This window comes from Diadema setosum, chromosome 11, assembly GCF_964275005.1.
Source record: "Diadema setosum chromosome 11, eeDiaSeto1, whole genome shotgun sequence".
In the NCBI taxonomy this organism is placed as follows: Eukaryota; Metazoa; Echinodermata; class Echinoidea; order Diadematoida; family Diadematidae; genus Diadema; species Diadema setosum.
Window position 1 is genome coordinate 23,300,976 of NC_092695.1, and position 21,057 is coordinate 23,322,032.

A 21,057-nucleotide genomic window follows, 5' to 3' on the forward strand; every position below is an offset into this window, starting at 1 on the left:
TTCATCGTCAAGACGATTGTGGTTTGATCAATACACGGAAGACAATTTTTTTTCTCTCTCTCACACACACTCTATATAGTCTCACCTCCGTTTTCTCTCTCTCATTCTACAGAAGAAGAACTACAGCATTGTTGTACACTGGTGGAGAGAGCGTTATCCAAAATAGACATTCAATACATCGAATATCTCCATGGCCAGTCGCAAAATGGTTGAATACATTTTAATGTTATTGATATAATAACGTCAAAACAATATAGAGTGAATAAAATATTCCCCCACGAGGAAATCATTGTATATTTTTTTTCGTTTGTTTTCAGACGATCGACAAATATACATGTAATATACAGATATCATGTACAAGTAGTCACATTCTTTTCTAAAGAAACTATAATACACTTCATATTCAAAGGCATCTAGATTGTCTCTCTTCTCATTCAATCGTTTTCACAATAGGGACAGAAAATGAGAAAAAAAAAGTCTGTCATACTTCGTAGTTCAATAAATACAACCGTATTTCTCATTTAAATAACTTAAAGAGTATAAAAATACTGTCAAAAATATAATATATTCTTAGACAGTGTCATTTTAAAGAATCATTATATAAATACAACACTTATAATTCGAGTCTTGTCTTTACAGTTATTCTAGTGTACTTCATTCTTCAAGCAAACTTCTACACAATCCATACCAAATCAAAATTCAGAAAAAAAAAAAGACAAAAGCATGATCGTGTATACATGATACCTAACGTCACAATAAGACTCGATTATATAATTTCTCCTCAAATCTATTGTCCCGATTTGTTGTTGTTGTTTTTTATCAATACCATTCTAACAACACAGAAACAAAACCAATCGACATTCTTCTCTCTCAAGTAAGTGACTGTCACGTGTTTGGGAGCATCACCACACGTTTTCTTGCATAGTTCCTTTGCAATCACTCACTCTATCATAGTAACAATAAAGATAATAAGAAAATAACTATAACAACAAAAGTATTATCATGATAATCTTTATCGTGATATAAGAATAACGATAAGAATGATAATCATATTAACTGTGACAACATCAACAAAATGATGGTAAGGATACCAAAGTATCGGCAGCACTACAGCTGTAACTAATTCAATAATTGTTACATAGATGAAAAAAAATATGGTGGAGCTACAACAGTAAAACTCTAACAGTCAGTTGATGGCATAGCAAGAAATCAGGAAAAAGTCGAAGAAAAAGTAGTTGACAACAGGCGATGACAAAATCAAACAAACTCCAAAAGAGTTTCAAATCATGTGTGAAAATTTCGCATTATCTCCGTGAAGATAGACTACTACAGAGAATGTGGGCTTCTTGCATCTGCGCAGACAGAAATCACTGGTATGCGATCATACACGCGCGCACCGTCTGTATACACAAAATATGACACAAAATTATGTGTGCACAATGCGCGTGCTTGTGTGTATGTGTGTGTGCGCGCATGCGCGTTGGCGTGATAGAGGGCGCTTCACAACATCTAGTTAGTATGTCAGAGAACTTACGATGGATAAAGCTCTCGACAGACTGTTGACTATACGTCTGAATCCGTTTGGAGATAATACTCCACGAACAGAATATTGGAATAATGCCCTTGTAATAGATGTGGGACCCAGAAGCAGAATTCGCCACGAATTCGTGCTCTACACCACTTCCGACCAAAAATAATAATAATGGTAATAATTTTAAAATACATCAACCATTATGAAATTGTTTGTATCTACACAGAATGCACAGATAAGCTATCTGCAGTGTCTTTCCACAGAGGCATAGATGCAAAAAAAAAAATAAAATGAATCTTAAGTCATTATGGGAAATCGCCAAAATACCGATGTTCGATCATCAATCCTCACCAAACCAAATAAATAATAGAGCACAAGAGTCGAAATGGAGAAATCTTACGGCTAGCAACTGCATCAATAATCGATCACGGTTTACATAACTTATTCGATAAGGACTACATCATTAACAAGTCATTTACGTACCATAAACATTGTAAGGTCATACTTACGTAAGGTATAGTTTTCTTAATAAATCTGATATGGATTAAGTACACTTAATGTTTTCTAAATATATATTTTTTGATTACCTTACGATAGTGACCTGCAAATAGTACTATCAAACACACATGCAAGGATCAAATAACGTTATGTTGACGTGGATTGAAAATAAGATTCATTTACTCATAAATGTTTGTATATCTTAGCAATTGAAAGTTAAATTCTTCTTTAGTTCCCGCGACATTCCAGTAATCAGAATGCCTGAAAATAAATGCTTTGAGAATGGTCATGCAGTTATCGCGTGAATTTGAAAGAATAAGTCAATGTTTGATGAGTTAGGTAAGTTAAAATGTTAATATACTAAGTAGAGGTGGGCTAGATAATTATTCAGTTCAAGTCTCATTGTCAGTATTTGGACTATGACTAAATGGTCAACGTCATCAAAGGTGTCCACATCTCAGTGCCATCGTCAAATATTGTATTCAGTTCTTCTTTCAGGTATCAAAAGCTTTCCCCGAGCTAAGAGCAAGAAATTATAATTCAAAAGCTGAAGGGATGTGCAAGGACTGTGCTTTTATAGTAAAGCTAGACGAATAGAGATCCGGTTCTCGTGGGATTTAATACCTCGTCGTCTTTTTATGTTAACATGAGAAGAACAACACAAGCAATTAGCATTATGCTACGTCAGTGAAACTAAAAACCGTTTACTGCAACAGCTTTTTTTTTTTTAAACCAAACGTGGTGGGTTAGGCGTTAGTTTAAAGTGATCTTATGTTCAGTCGCTGATTAGCTATAGCACACAATGTTCTGCCTTGTGGTAAACGTTGCTACATAGATGAATACATGAATTATGAATGAGGTAAATAATGAAGGCGCACCTGTATTGCCAATTTGATGAAGATCCAAATACTAGACGTGATCACCGTTCGATGCGCTGTCATACTGCTTACTGATTATAGCACACATGAATACAAGTCTAAAACTTTTCTTCATTTCGCCAACTTTCTCTTTCGGCAGTTTAACACAAAAAATCAAAAAGTTGGTCTTGTAGGATTCGTGTGTATATATATATATACACCACATTGCATGTTAATCTCCTTTTTTGGCAGCGTGTTGTAAATATAATTATCAAAGTGGCACAAGTTCATCAGAGAAAAAGAAGCAAATAAATCATTGTTGACAAACACGAGGTTTGTTCAATAATCTCAAAAAGGGACAGTGGGTCGTGTATCGCCTCATGCGTACACTGTGGCGTAAGAGGTCGATAGATGGCGCACTCAAAACTTGCTGTTGCGGCGAGTTAGTCGCGAAGAGGCTCCTCAAGAAGTCTCTGAGCAATGAGTGTCAGTTCAGATCCACGAATGTTCGAAATATCGATGCTCCAAATTCATATTTGTTGTCTGCTTCCGAGGAAGAAAAAACAATGGGCGCAGTGTTTACGATTTACAAACACCATAATGACGTCGTGGTCGTTGTGCTGTCGTCGTCGTCGTCGTCGTCATCGTTTTCACCCTTTCCTCGCTTTCCTGGACCTCGCCTGACTCTTACGCCACTTTCTCGCTAGTCACAAGAGTTCCTTTGGCGGTGTGATGGGCAGGAAGTGGGACTTCTTTGGGGAGCGCACCTTTGCCACACGTGTCACACCGTCTTTGTTGATGGAGAGATACCGTGTCTTTCGGCGGCGCCGCCTACTGGAGCTGCCCGGCATAGTGAACACGTACGTGTTGAAGAAGTTGGGCTCAAACCTTTCTTGGAAGAGACAGCTTCGCCTGTCCATTTGCGCCTGCAACAGAGACGGGGTGTAATAAAAAAAAAAAAGAGATTAAAAAAATATGAAAATTTGGCAACATCCACGACATTCAGGATGTAAGAACTCATTCCCAATTCAAGGTGTGAACTGTAAACTTCTTAGGCAAAAGAGCAATCGCAATGTAATTACAACTCAAGTATGCTTAAATGATTCATAGATTTCTTCCCTTTACTGTTTAATAAAACTTATTGTACAGTCTTACATGAAACGAGCATACCAATATTGCATTATTCGCCAAATTATGTTCCTGCAATATTGCTTTCCGTACATCCCTCCGTAACCCCCCCCCCCCCCCCCCCCCAGCGATTCTAGCGCTGAGCAACAGCAAAGCGACGCAGGGTGGCGATTTCTTTCATCCAACCCCCAATCAAGGCGGGGAGGGCGTTGAGGAAATAATGTCTGCGTGAAGCGGTACCTTCTCTTTGAAATTCTAGATGCCCTGATTTAGACAACACCTGTCGAGACTGCTGCGAAATTAAACACTGGACGCAGAAAAAGAGACCCGAACATAAACATTACAAACACATCAATATCAAGTTTGTATTATCACTTTCGCCATACGATGTTCCCTTTCCTGTTTATTTCATGGTGATCCATAACTCTGTAACACCGAGGAGAAGCACCCCAAATCCGAATATCTCTTTTTTTTTTTTAGTTTTCTTTTCTATTTCAGATACTATGATGACACTCACCGCTCCGTAAAGGTTGCCGCTCTCATCGACGCAGACGTAGAGCTTGCTGTAGATTCCTTGAATCGACACGTAGCTCCGACTCTGCGCCTGGATGTACAGGCTTGCTGTAATGAGACCAAAACAAACAAAGGGAAAGAAAAGAGATAGAGATTAGGTACAACTCGGAAAGGGCAACAACGAAGACAACAACGAGTAAAGAAGAAAATAATTTCACATTATGTTAAGTAATAAATGTTTGAATTCCCACATTGCTTGGTGACACTCAAATTAGGACTCTTTGCATCCATGTGATGTGGGTTGGACAATTTTCATCTCTTGGAGACATCGTTTATTGATTCAGGAAAAGATTCTGACACTACCGTATAGAATGAATAATAGTATGTAGGATGATTTTTCGACATTGGCCGAGTATTGTGGTCAGAGAGTGTCGGGTGTCGGGTTTAGCAATGCAATCTTCCAGAAGTTATCGGCGAAGGACGCGAAAAGGTGTTTGAGAAAACCACGCTAAAGCGGCGAGCGATTGCAGGGACATGACGAGATTTCGCACGTCCCTGCTGTCAGGCTACCGACAGCGCGTGCTGCGAGTGGGACACGAACCCCGACGGGGGCAAGATGCGAGAGGAGGTCCTGGCCCGACGTCTTTCGACCATCTACCCTCCGTAGAGTCAATTTTAGTCAGGACTGAAGGATTCTCAAGAGATTATTCTCTTCTCTCTGTTAATCTCTCGTTCTTTCTTTCTTTCTTTCTCTTCTTTTCTCTTCCTCTCCCTCCATTTCCATCTCATTCTCTTTTGGAGAGGGGAAAATACAACAGAAAAACTAATCGTCGCAGCTTGAGATTAGCTAAAAATTCTGGTAAAAGCGGCTGGATGCCCGAGCTCGAATTTCCCATGCTAGCATGGGTGCTGCACCGTCGGTTAACGTTCTGCTTAACCCCACCACAGCTAAACATGTCTTGTTCCTTACCGCGGCAGTGCGGAGGGTACCTGGTGGTCGACATCCAAAGACCACTGGAACGAAATTGGGAGGCCAAGTTCCAGGTGCAGCAAGTTTTCGTGCCAGATGCCCTATGACCTTGTGTGTTATTTTATCATCAAGTTCACGCTGCATTTTTTTTTTCGTCTTAAAATCAATTCCCCTCTATCCGCGTTCAACCGAGCTCGTCTGAAAATTTTTACTGCTAGTCACCACGAGGAGAGCGGGAAATCTATCTCTAGCTTCCGGGCATTATTGCTGGTCTGCCTGTAATTTTGACAAGACTCAAGAGGAATACCGTTTTCATAAACCTTTTTTTTTTTTTCTTGACAAACTTTGTCTTGTTAAAAAAATATAACAAAAACAGGCAGATGAGTTTGGAGCAAGGCATGTTGGGAGAAATGTAATGAAATTTGTAGAAAGAGCAGGGAAGCGGTATTATGTAATAGTACTATATACTGTGAGAAATGAACCAGCCTCAGCCATTGGAATTAAAGAACTGTGGCATAATTATGTTCGTGTTGCATGTTTCATTGTCCATTAAGTTTGCCAATCAGCTATCAATCAAACTCTGCGAAAATGTAATGTATTCTAAGCGTGGTCTTTGTGAGAAAACTATGAATAAAGTTGAATGCGTTAGTAAGCAAGTCTTTCGCACTGCTATATTCGTCACATACACATTGTATGTTGCGTTGTCCAGGTCTAGCAAGCTGGTATGTAGAATATCCAAATATTGTATGATATTCAACCATCTGTGTGTCACGTTTATTTCCTAACCATAGGTATGTGTGTAAAGTTTGAATACATTTGAGATATTTCAGACTAATATATCAGATTTTAAAGATGTTTCCCCCAAAGCAATGACTTTTAGTGGAAAGGCGACGTCATACTTTCAGCACATTGTCATCTAATCTCTTTTATTGCACCTATCTGTATCATTAAAACACTTTTCCACATTAAGTTGAAGTAATGAATTTAATGTTGGAGAAAATATCTAAAGCAGTGCACAAAATATTCTGCCTGGTATGATTTATTTGAACCCCACTCCCTCACCCCCTCCCCCCAAAAAAGAAATGATAACGGACTTTATTCAAGCAAAGAATAAATGCAGCGTCGAGAGGTCCTGATGGCGTTGCGCGTCGCAGTCCATATCTGCGAAAAATGTACAGAAATCTGCAGAAAATGCAAAGGACACATACGAATTACGGAGGTAAGCTGACGCGAAAATTGTGTCGTGGTTATCTCGTTCGTCACTGGTAAGCTTTAGAAATATGCGGCGCGAACGCTAAGACGACGCTAATTAGGCCAAAAATGGTATTCTGCACATGCGCGAGGCAGCCGTTTCGTCTAAGCGTTCGCGTCGCAGATCTAAAGCTCATTATATTGGCAGACGAGCGCGTGAAAGCCCACTATAAGCCAAATCACGTGACTCTCTACGTCTTTTGACTTTTTTAGTTTTCGTTTTGATTTATTTAATCATGTGGAAAGCATATGATAATTATGAAAAACACTACGGTAGATGGAATAGAAACACAAAGCAAAAGTTACTAGTACTTATGATGACGGATTATTTAAGTCGGTCATCAAACGACAGAGAGAAATCGAACGCGCAGATAATCTAAAGCTTCGTGTACATTTTTCTGTCTTTTTGTTTGTTTTGGTCGTTTTTGTTGTCAGAGAAGCCATGGTTACTCTCACAGCACATTGATCCACCTAGCTCTATTTTCAGATTACAAAATGAAATCTGAGTCAGCTTTATAAGCCATTTCCTGTCCTCATTATTTTCCCCCCATATCAACTGTTATTGTCATGCAACCAAATCATAATCTGCCCTCATTCAATACACGCGGGACATGAAATCGTTTGTGTGGCACGAGATTATCTAAATGACTGAACTCAAAATCACACATTATCATTATTCATATTTCTCCAGCACAACAGCGTTACCACAAAATCTTACACCTCTTCACGCTTCTGCTCGTGTTATAGCGCGTTAATTTACATGCGTTGCGAAAACAGACGGTGAAGAATGCAAGTTTGTAACAGCAAGGCAACATTTTTTTCTCTTCGCTGTTTGAGTATTATTGTACCCTTTTCTTTATTTGCTAGCACTCGTCTATGTCCACCGTGCATGTACTAACCACTGACGTGCCGTAAACCCGCTATATGTAAACGTGTTCCTGCACACGCAAAGAAAGCCTACACTCTATTCTTTATGAAGTGGCCAGCATTGGCAAATATAGCCCAGTTGTTGACGATGCTAATGAATACACAATTTAAGTGAAGGAGAAACGAAACCGAACAGGGCACTAAGAACGATCAGCTAACTCCATCCACCCCCCCCCCCCCCGACATAAGGAAAAAAGTGTTCTGTAACAACGTCGCATACCTTTGGAAAGGATTCAAGGCAATGTTCAGAAGGTATCGTAAAGACCGCTCTAATAGAAGTTGCCTTGACCGCGTTGTCGGATTCTCTTTTGAAGTCTTAATTCTTGACATTTCATAACCGGTATACTTAAGTAATATATTATGCACACACTGAATAACCTTTGAACGTGTTGAATGGCTTGTTTCGGTATGGACTATTACTGAATTTAAACGATGAAATTGATTCAGGAGAATGTACGTAGAGGTCTGGAGATAATTCGGTCGGAGTCATGGCTTGCGAGAGCCTGCGACGCGACGCTCTGTCTTCAAAATGATACATATTTTGTGCCTTGACATTCCTAATTGGTTGGCCTGGGGGAAAAGAAATCCGTTCATGCATTAAAAACGAAATAAGTCTTTATAATTATAACGTCTTCTGCTTAATTCTTTAATATGTCACCTCCAGCTGCTCGAGTAATGTGATGATGAAATATTATATCCAACAAACGGGATCTCTCGCACAGTTTTTATTTTATAAAGCGAGTTAGACAGAAAAACCAAAACAACAGCAACTACCAACAACGTTGTGACCAAGAGAGGTAGCAACTCGCAAAAGTGCAAGGAATTCATGAGGTACGGGAACAGAGAGAAGATCCCGACGATGAGAATTACATCTAGTCTACTTCAAATTACGTAATGGACGCATGACCGACATGTACCTCCTTTTGCTTAGCATTCGCGTTTCCATTCCATTTCTTTTTCTCTCTTTTGCTCCTTCTTTTTCTTTCCAGACTTCACCCATCTTTTTTTATTTTTCAAGAGGGATAGTTAGCGTGTTGACGGGTGGTGTTTTTAGAAGGATGCAGGTTTGGGGAATCCATAACGACAAAACAAGTTTGCGAAACGGCTTACGGCCCAAGGGCCAATGGCCGGAGCAACGGGCGCAGAGAAGGTGCTCAAGTACCCCCTTTAACGGACACACTCAAGAGCTCAAGTGGGGAATAACAGTTTTATTTTTTCGCTACACGTGTTGAGATGGTATCAGCCGATCTGCAAGGGAAGTGGGACGAAGCAGGGAAGTTTGAGGAGGTGGTGGTGATGGGGTGGGGGTTGGAGGGGGGGGGGGGGACAAAAACACCAAGCATCAAATGGCGCAACAGAAGCTTAAACATCTACCTTGGATCACCAGCATATACACAGTGCAACACGAGTAATCAAGATACATCTGCCTGACCGATATTATGGCTGTTAAAGTTGGGCGTGTCAAAGAATTGTCAAGTTTACGCCTTGTATGGCCTGTCGACCAAAGAGGAAAGGAATTTTGTGGACACTCAACTTACAAAGGCGATAGGAATGTAGATAAGTGTGTGTCTATGTAAGAGAGGTAACGAGGCGGCTACATCTATACGTGGTCAAGATATGGCGCGTGGAAAGGTGTAGTGAGTAGGAAGGAGGGACATGCCAGGGGTACTTTGATGCTTGATAAAGTGACATAACATTTGGTTAGAATTGTCATTATTGCTAGAATTAATGTTGTACTCGTTAAATGAGGCATTCTGCGTTGTAGCAGAGTCGTTTGCGTTCTCAGGGGAACGTTATTGTTCCTCTTTCATACTAGGGCAAGGCATTTGAGTTTAACATTTGCTGGAGCACGGGTTATATTTGTTTATAATCGTTTTGTCGCGGTTTCTAAGACAGTGATGAATCTATGACAAATACGTTCCAAGTGTAGCTATTCTATTCTTCTTCTAGCTGATATGACTATACCATGTCCCTACGACTCGTTTTGGAGCAATCGCAGAAATATATCCTTTTCAAAGATCATAAGTGTTTTCCGCTGAACGCGGCTTTCTGTCTATTTTACACCAGTATCCAGGCGACGTGAGATGAGAGAGAAGTAAGACTGCAAATACACACAGACAACCAAACAAGGGATACAGTCTACAGTCCCCTCCTGTCTGCATGCTCTTCAACGAGTAAAAAGGAAACTGATCCCTACAGATTCTCAGGTCTCGCAATGGCGGGATATGCGCAAAACAAAAGGAAACACAATTAGGACGAATTCCAGCATCTATAGGAGATAACTTATAGCTGCACTGTATACGCCCATACATGTGTTTCTTGTGTGTGTGTGTTTTATGTGTGTGTGTGTTTTCGGGTTCTTAAATCAGGTAATAAGGATATAAGGAGGAGAAAGAGGAGGACTACAAGGAGAGATATTGAAAGGAAGAATTTGTCGCACAAGAAGAAATCTTGGGTGTTGGAGCATGGCGCCCCGTGGCGTGAAGACGCTGCAATGCTTCCGCACACGACACGGCTCCGACTTCGCCGCCACTCGCTTGCCCCGCAATGCTTCTTACTGGCGCGAAACGGCATTGGCGAACCCTGCATCGTCTGCCACTATCCATACTTCAGAAAAGCTTTGCTCTCTCTTGAAGTTCCCGGATGATAATATACATTAATCCCGGAGAGGGTGCGTGTGATCAGGGAGGTGGAAGTACCTCCCTGGTGTGATATTATAGTTTGTGTTGCCAACATTTTGTGCATTTCATGAGGACGTATCACTTCGTACTTTTTGCCGTTTTTACATTCTTACTTTTAGTTCTGGGAAGTTCAGAATTCAGATCGTTTGCCTTGAAAAGTCGCGGCTTCAAATTCTCCGTTAGAAAAAAAAATTATGCGGATCAATCGTGTCAAATACACTAAAGATCGTCAAATTTTCTACCAAATTGAATACCTTCAGTAAAGACAGCAGTGGAACTTTGTAATCGCTACATCAAAACAGTTATTCTCTTCTCTATAGATTTCAAGGGATGGAAACAGATTGTCTTATTATTCTCTTGTTCAAAAAGTTATCTCTGATAAGATAAGAAACTGGGACTTACATGACCATCAATGGTCATCTACATAGCGCTTAAAATATAACCATTAATGAAAAGGCACCACAATAAACGGAGATGCTATGTTACGTCGAGAACGAGATGTTATGTCGCATTATGTTATGTCAAGTTTATGGAGACGATGAGACGTCGGGGATTCAACAGAAAGAGAAGGATAGGGGAAGGGGAGGGGAGGGGATGAGCAAAGGAGAGATCTACTAGCCGGGGGCCACTCTCAACAGTAATGCTAAGCCGCTCATCAGTGATTAAGCATGTGTCCCGGATGCAGCAGACACGAGGCGGCCACGGCTAGCTCCCCTTCTCAGGGACAATTGTACTCTCGGACAGGTGCGAGGAGTCTTGTGTCGCCACCGTGTCTCTTCGCCGCCATACATTTTATCCCTTCTTTCCTTTTCACTCGAAAATTCTGAGGACAAATAATTAACCAACAAAAAGGACAAGTCTATGGTTTAAGGGGCGACTTGTAACATCCATATAATGACGTTGCTGTTGTTTTTTTTTTTTTAATGAACAACTACGAAAGGTCATTTTGGGCACCTCAAAGGGCACATACGATTATACTTATACTTCGTATAGTTTTCATTTACGAAAAGAGTGGGCCACACTTCGAAAGTACACAATTAGAAGTCATCACTATTTAATCACTTTCTATATCATCCTTATAGGACTGTAGTGTGAGAAAATGAGGTATTATAATATGACGGAAAATACAATTGTGAGTGGTAAACCAATATTGGCGGGAAAGGTGAGCCCTCTTGATGAGAAAATTATAAGAGAGAACGGGTTACTTTTTAGAGTGCATCTTTACTGCTCACACGGGTTTGAGCAGGGAAGCGTTCTTAGAGAGGCGTCATTTCCTGGCGCTATTGTTTCTTTGGCGCAGCGATGTCGTCTGCTCCATATTTACACTGTCTCGTGAAAGTCAAGGTTACGGTAGCATTTCCCCGCTACGCGCAGTGGACTCAAGAGGATTGGAGGGGGTTGAAGGGGTTGTCTGGTTCTTGTTGTTTCCCTTTCTCGTCCTCCCGTTGCCTTTTCCCCAAATCAAATGTCATGACTAACACCCCCTCGCTTGTCCTTACGCCTTTTCCCGCCCCAATCATCCTTGTCCGCGCTGGTCTGGATGGCGAGCTGTCTGCCTCAGATGTAACCGCCTGGTATTTTAATCAGCTTCGACCGGCGGGCGGCCGCCGGATTCCCCCTACCTGATTTGCAGCGCTGGACATTCCTCTCCTTTCATCTATGATTTGGGACCTCCACATCTAATGAGGACCACCCGACCACGGAGAAGAAAGTTGGAACTGGGAAAGTTTTCGCATCGAATCACCGGGAAGTGAGGGAGGGCCTGCTACGACCAGCGAGACGCTTTTATTCCCTTCCCCTTCTACAGCAGCAAAATCGTCACCACCATCATCATCACCATCACTATCACTATAAAGAACAACAACAACAACAACAACAACAACAACGACAACGACAGCACCACACGCACTCGCATTTTAGTCCCTGCATTCTGTGCTAAATAGACATTGACAGCAAGCTCTAGAAACATGTTTGTAAAAGAGTGAAAAGTAATAGGGTATGTATCATACAGGCCGTTGGTCTGTATGTGTGACGATACTGACTGTTGCCATCGCGACGCCAATATCGCTATTGCTGCGGGCACATCGCCAATGTGTAGCGAGGCCGCGAGAGGGGGTTATCATATTCTCTGACATAAACTATTTTTTCTTTTTTCTCTTTAAATACATCATTATTGTTTTTCGGGGTTTTCCCTTTTAATGAAGGCCTGTTCGATTTGGCCGAACTGTGGAATAAATTTGGATGGAGCCTCCGCGAATGTTGGTGCTGGCGCTGCGAATTAGTCAACAAGTACAAGGGATCTTTTCTGGCATAGTTGGCAACATTTGGCCCCCTCTTCGTGTTGGCTCTTTCTGGGCCAGGACTCGTGTGCGTGGTTGTCGCTGAACAGGAATTCATTGATTACTTCGGAACGGTTCGAGGCCAAATTTTTTGGCAAACTTTGTTGGCCGTGTCAAAAGACAAATACAGGAGGGTTTGCACATTGTCCCTGCTCTAAAAATATGTGTACTCGGGTTACCAACTTTGCCATAAAATTATGAATACTGTCAGATCTTAACAAATGGCGGAATGTGTCAGCTTTTTCTTTTTCAAAGCAATGTAACCTCTGTCGCTTTCGTTTTTCGAGAAGAAATGTGCTTCGCTCTCAGAGATCACACACAGTATTCGGACATACGGGCAAAAGGTGTTGCGTTTTTTTAATCCCCCTTTACACTATGCATGAAACTCTTTATTAGATTTGTCTGAACGCTTTCCTATTACACACACACACACACGAACACACACAAACACACACACACACACACACATACTTTTACATTTCCTCTTTTGCCATCCATGATTAAAATGAGAGAAAAAAAAAGGCCTTGGGCTCAAATAAGGAAACGATGAGTTGAAGTTGGTTATTAGATCAGTGGCTACATGATGAGCAAAAGAGTCTACCAGTTGCACTGCCTTCGATCCATACGCACATACTAGCACACACACGCAAATACGCAAACAGAGAGAGGGGGTGGGGTGGGGAGAAAGAGATATAGATATTATTGGAGCAATAATTCAAGCAGGACGTAATTTGCCGTTGAACTCCTCCGAGTTTATCTAACCCCGCGTCCAATTTGTCCGCAATTATTCCCGCGCTGGGAAGGGGCGAGAGCGCGCACGCAGTCGGAGCGACAGGCAAAAAAAAAAAAAAAGAAGCATTCTACGGATAGGAGGAGAGAGAGAGAGCGAGGGTGGCGGGGGGGGGGGGGGGGACTACAACTTTTTGTCTTTATCAAAGGAAACAATCCGACAAAATATACTAACAATAGTAACAAAGATTTTGACGTTCAAATGCATCATCGGTATATCGAGTAAAATACCACACGCATAATTATGCGGAATAGGAGAATTAATGTTGTCACGGTGGCGGATACATTCATGCAACGCACAAAAAGACGCACTTATCATACAAGATAAAAGTCAAGATAAGGCGCTATGTCTATCGCTGAAGCTGGGCTGAAGTAATCATACGTGTTGTGTAAGTATGTTTGTAAATATGCATGTATGCAAGACTTGCTATCTACCAATCTAATCTAACTTCTTGTATTACTCCATCTCATCACGCTATCATGATAAGTATTCGCGCAAGTGATATGTGTAGAGAGATATAGGTACAGAGACAGAGATATGGATGTCACATCGAGACATGTGAAAAAAAAAAGCAACGACCTGAACTCAAGTCAGGTTCATGTAAGGTGTGTCGTACAAGCAGATGACAGCACGCTCGTCTCTCGACCGACCCTTATACACCTCCTAAGTTTGCCATCGCTTCACATAAATCTCTCGTGCAGGCGTCGATCGCGGGCTGCCACGGTCCGCGACGCCGCCGCTGCCGCTGCGACTTGGCAGTAGAAGGCGGCGCTCACATCCAGCACAGGGCTATAGCCAGTGTGACCCCTCTTTGCTCCGCAGACTCGGGCCCGATTTATCACCGGCCCACACAAACAAATAAAGACCGTGTATCTCTGAACCTCGCTCTTTAAACTTTATGTATATCATGACAAACCACTTACCATACACGGCATACGCACATAGACACACACACACATAGACACACACACACAGTTAAGAGAGGAGTGGGGGGGGGGTAGAAAAGAAGAACGAAATTTCTAGAGGACCCTGGATAGAAGGAGAAACGGTGGGTGGGGACTCTAGACAACCATTCATACAGAAGACGTGTCGTAACATTACGAGACATTTGTTTCTTTGCGTCAGTTTGAATGAAAGGGATTGATCTATTCCATGAGAGATGTTGCTAAAGTTAGTCTTGTCTCAATGACCTCTCCCAGCTTTGCTCTTAGAGAAAGATGGACTTTGCATCCTAGGTTTGCTGATCTCGAAGACTGGTTCCTATCAAAATTCACTCATTCAAAATTTGGCACTGGGTGTTGACGAAAGTACTCGAGTACTTTAGCAAGGAGAAAAGCATGAAGCTGAGATATAGTTTATTTTCAGCAAGGAGTAGAGTTTTTCTTTTCTGATGAAATAAGACATCCATACCGACGTGTTAACTTCTTGATGGGATATCACCTTCTTCCATGGCAAACGTCTGATAAAGAAGCTGCTTCTCTTACGAAAGCGCAAACGACAAGTTTAACTTTCCTCGGTGGCAGGTGTCGATATGACAAGTTACGATCATGGCTGCGTCGTACAGCGGCGAGTAAAATGCCAGTGGCGTCGGGGTTTATAGTTACGACTGGAAATCGCAATCTGTGATGTAGCGTGCTGTGTCACGCCGACCATCGGTGTTCAATAGTTTTTCTGTTTTTTTTTTTATAAGGAGGGGGGCATAGAAGAACATGAACTAAGTAGTTTATGTATAGACTGTACTAAGTAATTAGCAAATCATCGGCGTGGATCTCAAGCAATCTTGAACTCACGGCAGCATGAAATTCATTGCAACGCTCGCTCTAAGATCATGATGCAACATTTATTTCAGGATTAAACTTTATATATATATATATATATATATATATATATATATATATATATATATATATATATATATATATATATAACACAAGTCGTGTTGATGATAATATAGACATTCAAATTGATTACATGAAACTCGAAAGGATCTGTTTGTTCTTGATTGCCCAATTGGATAGATTTCAAAGACAACATTCTGATTGAAAGCGACAAATCGCCTGCGATAGAGGATGAAGAGTTTGTGGGTATAGTATGGCTAACAATAGAGGGTGACTTCTTTAAAGATGTCATTTCATATCATTACCTATAGGATGAATGCACCTGTTTCCTGTCAAAAATAAAGCAAGTTGTAGGCCTACATTCTACATTTTCTTCTACACCTCGCCACAAGTTAAATGCTTGTTTGTTTGTGTGTTTATTTGTTTGTTTGTTTTTAATTCTGCGCCCGACTGGGATACACATTTCCCAAGTAATCTGGGCTATCGTAACCGAGGATATCCTCTCTCGTTAACTGAAAACAGATAATAACAATCGACAATCTGCTTCTTGCATTTGCCGTTACACAATATTTCATCTTCAGCTGATTTGATCATTACAGAAAAAGAAGGTCTTTTGGAAAACTTTGTTCTGCCCTTTAAAGTTAATGGACAATGGTAAAATAAAAGCCAAGAAATCTTGTGAAATTGATCACTGCCAGTTTCATTTCTCAAAGACGGCGAGGCACTCGGATGAAAGACCCTACCAGACTTTCTCACTGTGACGTCAGCAAGCGACCTGGTATTCCAAACTTTCTTTTGCGGGATGACGGGCAAAAGGGGACTCTACGTGTGACTTATGTATCATACGTCACTTACGTCACCTAAGACGTAGGAGCGAATATAATTCATGATTTGAATGATAGATACATTGTGTATGTAGGCCTACATGGACTGCATCCAATGACAGTAAGTCGAGTACCTTGGAACCGGAATTGATGGTTCAGTCTATTCGAGGCAGTACGTGTTTCTGTTTTTGTTTGACCCCGCATTCTATAGGAAAGACACAAACTCGCGTTGCATTGTGGGTTTTGGCAAGCGCAGGGACCAGTACTCGGTAATGGGGTGTATACATTGGCAGACGTGGACATGTCCAAGACGTTACATTGCGACGTTGTTGCCTCTCATCTCGACCCCATGTCGTAACAAGTCGTGACTTAACTAGTCGCCTTATTGGCTGGGATACCATCAACCTAGAATCGATGTGTTTAAGACACGTCACATCAAACAAAGTCTGTTGGGAAAGACATCAGTTCGAACACCCACGCACACCTTGGAATAAAAAATCGTCGAAATTCCACCGACTCCAGGCCGAGCATCGAGTGGCACTACACTTGTCTTCCATAGAGAATAAAGAGGTAACAACCTCCATGGCAACAACAATATAACGTGGGAGGAGAGGAGGACAGCTTCCTTTGTTTTCTCACCTCTCATTTCGGCAGTAATTAAAGCAGAGGACTGGCGACTTGATGTCTAGCTTATTGTTTGCTCATCTACATCTTGCCGCATTTATCGCGCGTGCGTCACAGTTTACCAAACGGCTAAGCGAACACCCCGTACTGATGATTAACCTCCCTCCATCAACTGGACTCATCTCTCTCTGGTTGTGAAGACGTTTGATACAGCACCACACCCCCAGCTCTTCATACCTAACTCCCAACTCAATTTTGTGACGTGTATCCCTGCCTTTGATTCATACCGCCCTCGTAACGGTTTCGTTTGCTATTATGCGTGGCGTCACATCCCTGCGTTAAACAATCTTTACACATGAAGAAGGCGGGACTCCAACTCAGGAACGATGCCGGAGAGTCGGTCTAATCCATTACTGTCATAAGAACGGGTCCCGTTAGCTTTTCGAGTGTAAAGCAAACCAGTTTGACCGCAAAAGAACACACACACAAAAACCCGTTAGATGACAAAGAGCGCGACTCGTTTAATTAATCACTCTCTAAATAGGTGGGTAATTGAACGGTATCGTTTGCTGAGGTCGATTGTATCTGACGGAATCAACGCTAAATGTGGCAACTAATTGATCTTTAAATACGACTATTACAGAATTCTTTGATATCATTTGCGGCAGACGCTATGCGGTGTAACAAAGTCCCAAACAAATGATAGATTAAACCTCTGTAGGTTTTTCGCTTTGGCGACGCAAAGCAAGATGTAAACAAATCGGCACGTATATACTGTGACCGTTGTTCTGAGCTACAGAGTAGAATCCTGCCAATGTTATATAGCTTCAAATAAGAATCAGTGACAATCTGTGTTAATGACTAAACAAATACTGACACGAGCACACGAACGCACGGACAAAAGCTGACACATATATGGGGGTGTTCATTTTTTTTTTCATACTCCAAGAAGTATCACAGATGTTCCCCCATGTATTCCAGATGTAGTTATTTCAACACGTTATCGTATGAACTATCAAATCACGAGTCATCTTTATTATTTTTACATTCCTTACTTTTCTATTCCTTGTTTTGCCAAAGTGTGTACGTGTGAGGTGTTTCAATATCAACATTAGATAAATGGTGACAAAGATGTTAGAAAAATGTGTTACGTTTCTTCAGGAGACAAAGAAAAAGATTTATTCACCGCATCTTATCTAATCAATACAGTGTTTTTGACATCACACAAAGGGATATATAAAATTTCACCCCGTCATCGACATGATCAATACAGATATTACGAAAGGGCACAGCAGGTATTGGACACTCTTGCTAAACACTCATCACGTGACGACATTTTGGTGTCACAGCAAAAGCTCTCGGATGGTGGGATTCAACCCATTCTCCTGTGAAGGAGACTTTCAGGAGTTTTTTTTTTTTCTTTTTTGAAAGGAGAAGTGCCAAATTTGTCAAACATGCCAGTAATTCAAAGCTCCTTAAAACGTATAAAGGAAACGCCGTTGATTTTACGATACCATCAAACCAACAATGGTGATGTTAAAGGAGAAAGAAAGAGAGAGAGAAGAGGGGGGGGGGGGGGATGAGAAAGCTGTTTCATCACTTGCAAAGTGAAATTCGGTATTCAAAGGACTACTTTGAAAACATTTTCTGTCAACACATGTCACGCCTTCCCACTTCTAACACGGAGTCAAGAGCGACCCTTGATCGAAGATTTGGCCCTAAGACCCAGGCTGGAACCATATAGAGCAAAGTGAACCTAGATGAGCGAGAGTGATTTGAGTGTGTCGAGTTACTTTCCACATATCCGTCGGCGACCAATTTCTCCTTTATTACACATTTTGTGCGGCTGACATACTCTCGCCCAGCGCTGGATATGCACTCTCCCATTATGACATGTTTTGATAATCCGTGTTCACTCTCAAGTCGAATATTGCCGTGGCCAACACCTGCGGGCGCGCGACAAAAATGGCCTCTGGACTCGCTTCCACATTTTTTTTTCTTTCTCTGATCCCCTCTCTCTCCCTGTTGCGCTTATTTTACCGAAACATGTAACGCTTACTTTCAGAAATAACACAAATCTGACCTAAAACACACATTCAGGGTTGAATCAAGTTTAATTCCACCAGCACTGGAAAGGGGCGCAGAGAGAAAATGAATTGAGAGTTTATACAAAGAGCCGACTCGAAATAACATTCCTTTTCTGAGTCATTGTCTCACAAAGCCCGGCCTGTAGGGGAAAAGAAATTGCCGGTAATAAAGTGTATGTATTAAAGAACACTGGCGAATAAAAGAAGGGGAAGAATGAATGACAGCTTTTCATATTAGCGCGAAGAACAAATGAGAGTGAGTGAATGAAAGAACTTTTTTCTTTTCTTAGAGTGACGAGTGGACTACAATAGAGCTAGCAAGCGTTGAAGAGAGAAGGGGAATATGCAAATATCTGGAAGCCTGAACCAATATATGGGAAGATTGCTGCACGCAGGTGAGTCGCTTGCTCAATAAATCCAAATTAGTCGAAACATGTCTAATCAAGACAGGGTGGATCACGCGTCAATTTGTCGGTCATTTCTGACAAAGGCACGTCTGACGATTACATAAATAGCCGAAAAATATTTTCATACTTTTTTTTTTTTTTTTCTAATGTGATCTATGTCAGTGACTGTTCCGACCTCCAATGAACTCATTCGATATCGAAAGAGAAATTTCTCGAGCGGTATGCATTGGTTTTTACTTTACTTTGACCTTTTTCCTTTTCTTTTTCTTGAGTGACTGTAGATAACTTCCATGCTTACATCCCATCCCCGGGAAATAGACCCAACTGTGCCAATTTGGGAAAAATGCAGTAAATTACACTTGGAATTGATTAAAATCTGACAGATAGCATTGCCATTTTAAGAAATGTACATTTCACTTCACATCACGTGATCGATTATTACGCCATACACGTGGAGTATAGATATCACTGTAGCGCCATCATCAGCTAGATCACGTGAGCAACCCCCAAAACGGTTTTCAGGACCATTAAATTATTCCACGCAATCATTTTGTCTCATGTCACACGAAGTGAATGATCACCACAAGATAAAGATATCTGAAGGAGGGGATATAAATGTAATAGCTATCATACTGGCAAAACATCAAACCCTTCTTGAAAATGACAATAAATACGTATAGTAGAATTCATTCAACAGTTGAGTTACATTACGCGTCTGATAGACGCCTAAAGTTATCAAAAGATGATGAAGGGAAATTCACGTTTTAAACACACACATCAAGGGCTAAACACAATTCAAATTGAAATGTTATACTTGCAATTCTGACGCTAAAATCATGCCTCTATAATCACGTCATTTGCTAGAATCTTGGAGGGCTTGCTTAATAATGATTTTTCCTAGTGACTCATCTATTCATGTGTAAAGGGTCTTAGAAACAAGAAAAACAAACGCATACAAAACTTTCACAGAAGTTTAGCGAGTATATTTTTGTTGTCTTGCTTGCATCTAACATCATTATGTCTTCTTGGTGCTGAAATCAATATCGGGTTATACATGTTACATGTCAGCACTGATGAAAAACTCGCGGGATGAGCAATACACTTCCTATACGCTAAACAGATGCTGTAAACACACTCGCATGAGAAGTGATGCATATCAGTGAAGAAATGAGTTGAGGGAAAAGCGTGAGGAAGAACAGTGTGTGACACCTCCTCGAACATACCCAAACCGGACGTCCAACAACGAGTGACCACATATATGTCACACGGTGCTGTTTTTTGATGACCTCACGTTCACGTAGATTACGTCTCAAACAACTGTTAATAATCACCTATGCAGTCATCCTATTAGTCTCGTCTATGGCAGGCGAACGCGACCCTGGGTAAACTCATCCCCTCCCCTCCCACCCCCCCCCCCCCCCTTCCCGGAGGATGAGGGATTATTGTGACATACAGAATGTCTTTTCGAGTTTGCTAGCAGCGCTTCTTACAACATTAACTTCAAAGTCAAGAGCTGGTTCAATACCTTACGTGTTATACCGTACCCGCAGGCGTAGGCCTACTAGCAATGTTTTGTGTGTGTGTGTGTGTGTGTGTGTGAGTCTGAGCAAGCTTGAGCATCCGAGCTAAATGTTGACATGCGAAGATGCATCAAATATTTTTCGATCGCAAAGTAGGATTATTTTGTTGCTGGCAGTAGTGTTTTCTACAACATTCAACTTAAGACTTCACAACATTTGTCATGGGTGTTATTATTACTATCTGTATGGGCATTATAAGTTGATGACGTGAT

The 21,057-nt window shown here is 41.3% G+C and overlaps 1 protein-coding gene across 1 annotated transcript in view; it reads right to left on the minus strand.

Moving 5' to 3' along the window:
• Positions 1-3,523: 3,523 nt before the first annotated feature.
• LOC140235160 (uncharacterized) overlaps positions 3,524-21,057 on the minus strand; it is a 30,325-nt gene continuing 12,791 nt past the window's right edge. The window contains exons 2-3 of the mRNA XM_072315197.1: positions 4,532-4,635; positions 3,524-3,812 (exon numbers count right to left, since the gene is read on the minus strand). Of these exons, the coding sequence (XP_072171298.1) occupies positions 3,594-3,812; positions 4,532-4,635 (323 nt within the window). The 3' untranslated portion in view covers positions 3,524-3,593. The remainder of the gene's footprint in view (positions 3,813-4,531; positions 4,636-21,057) is intronic.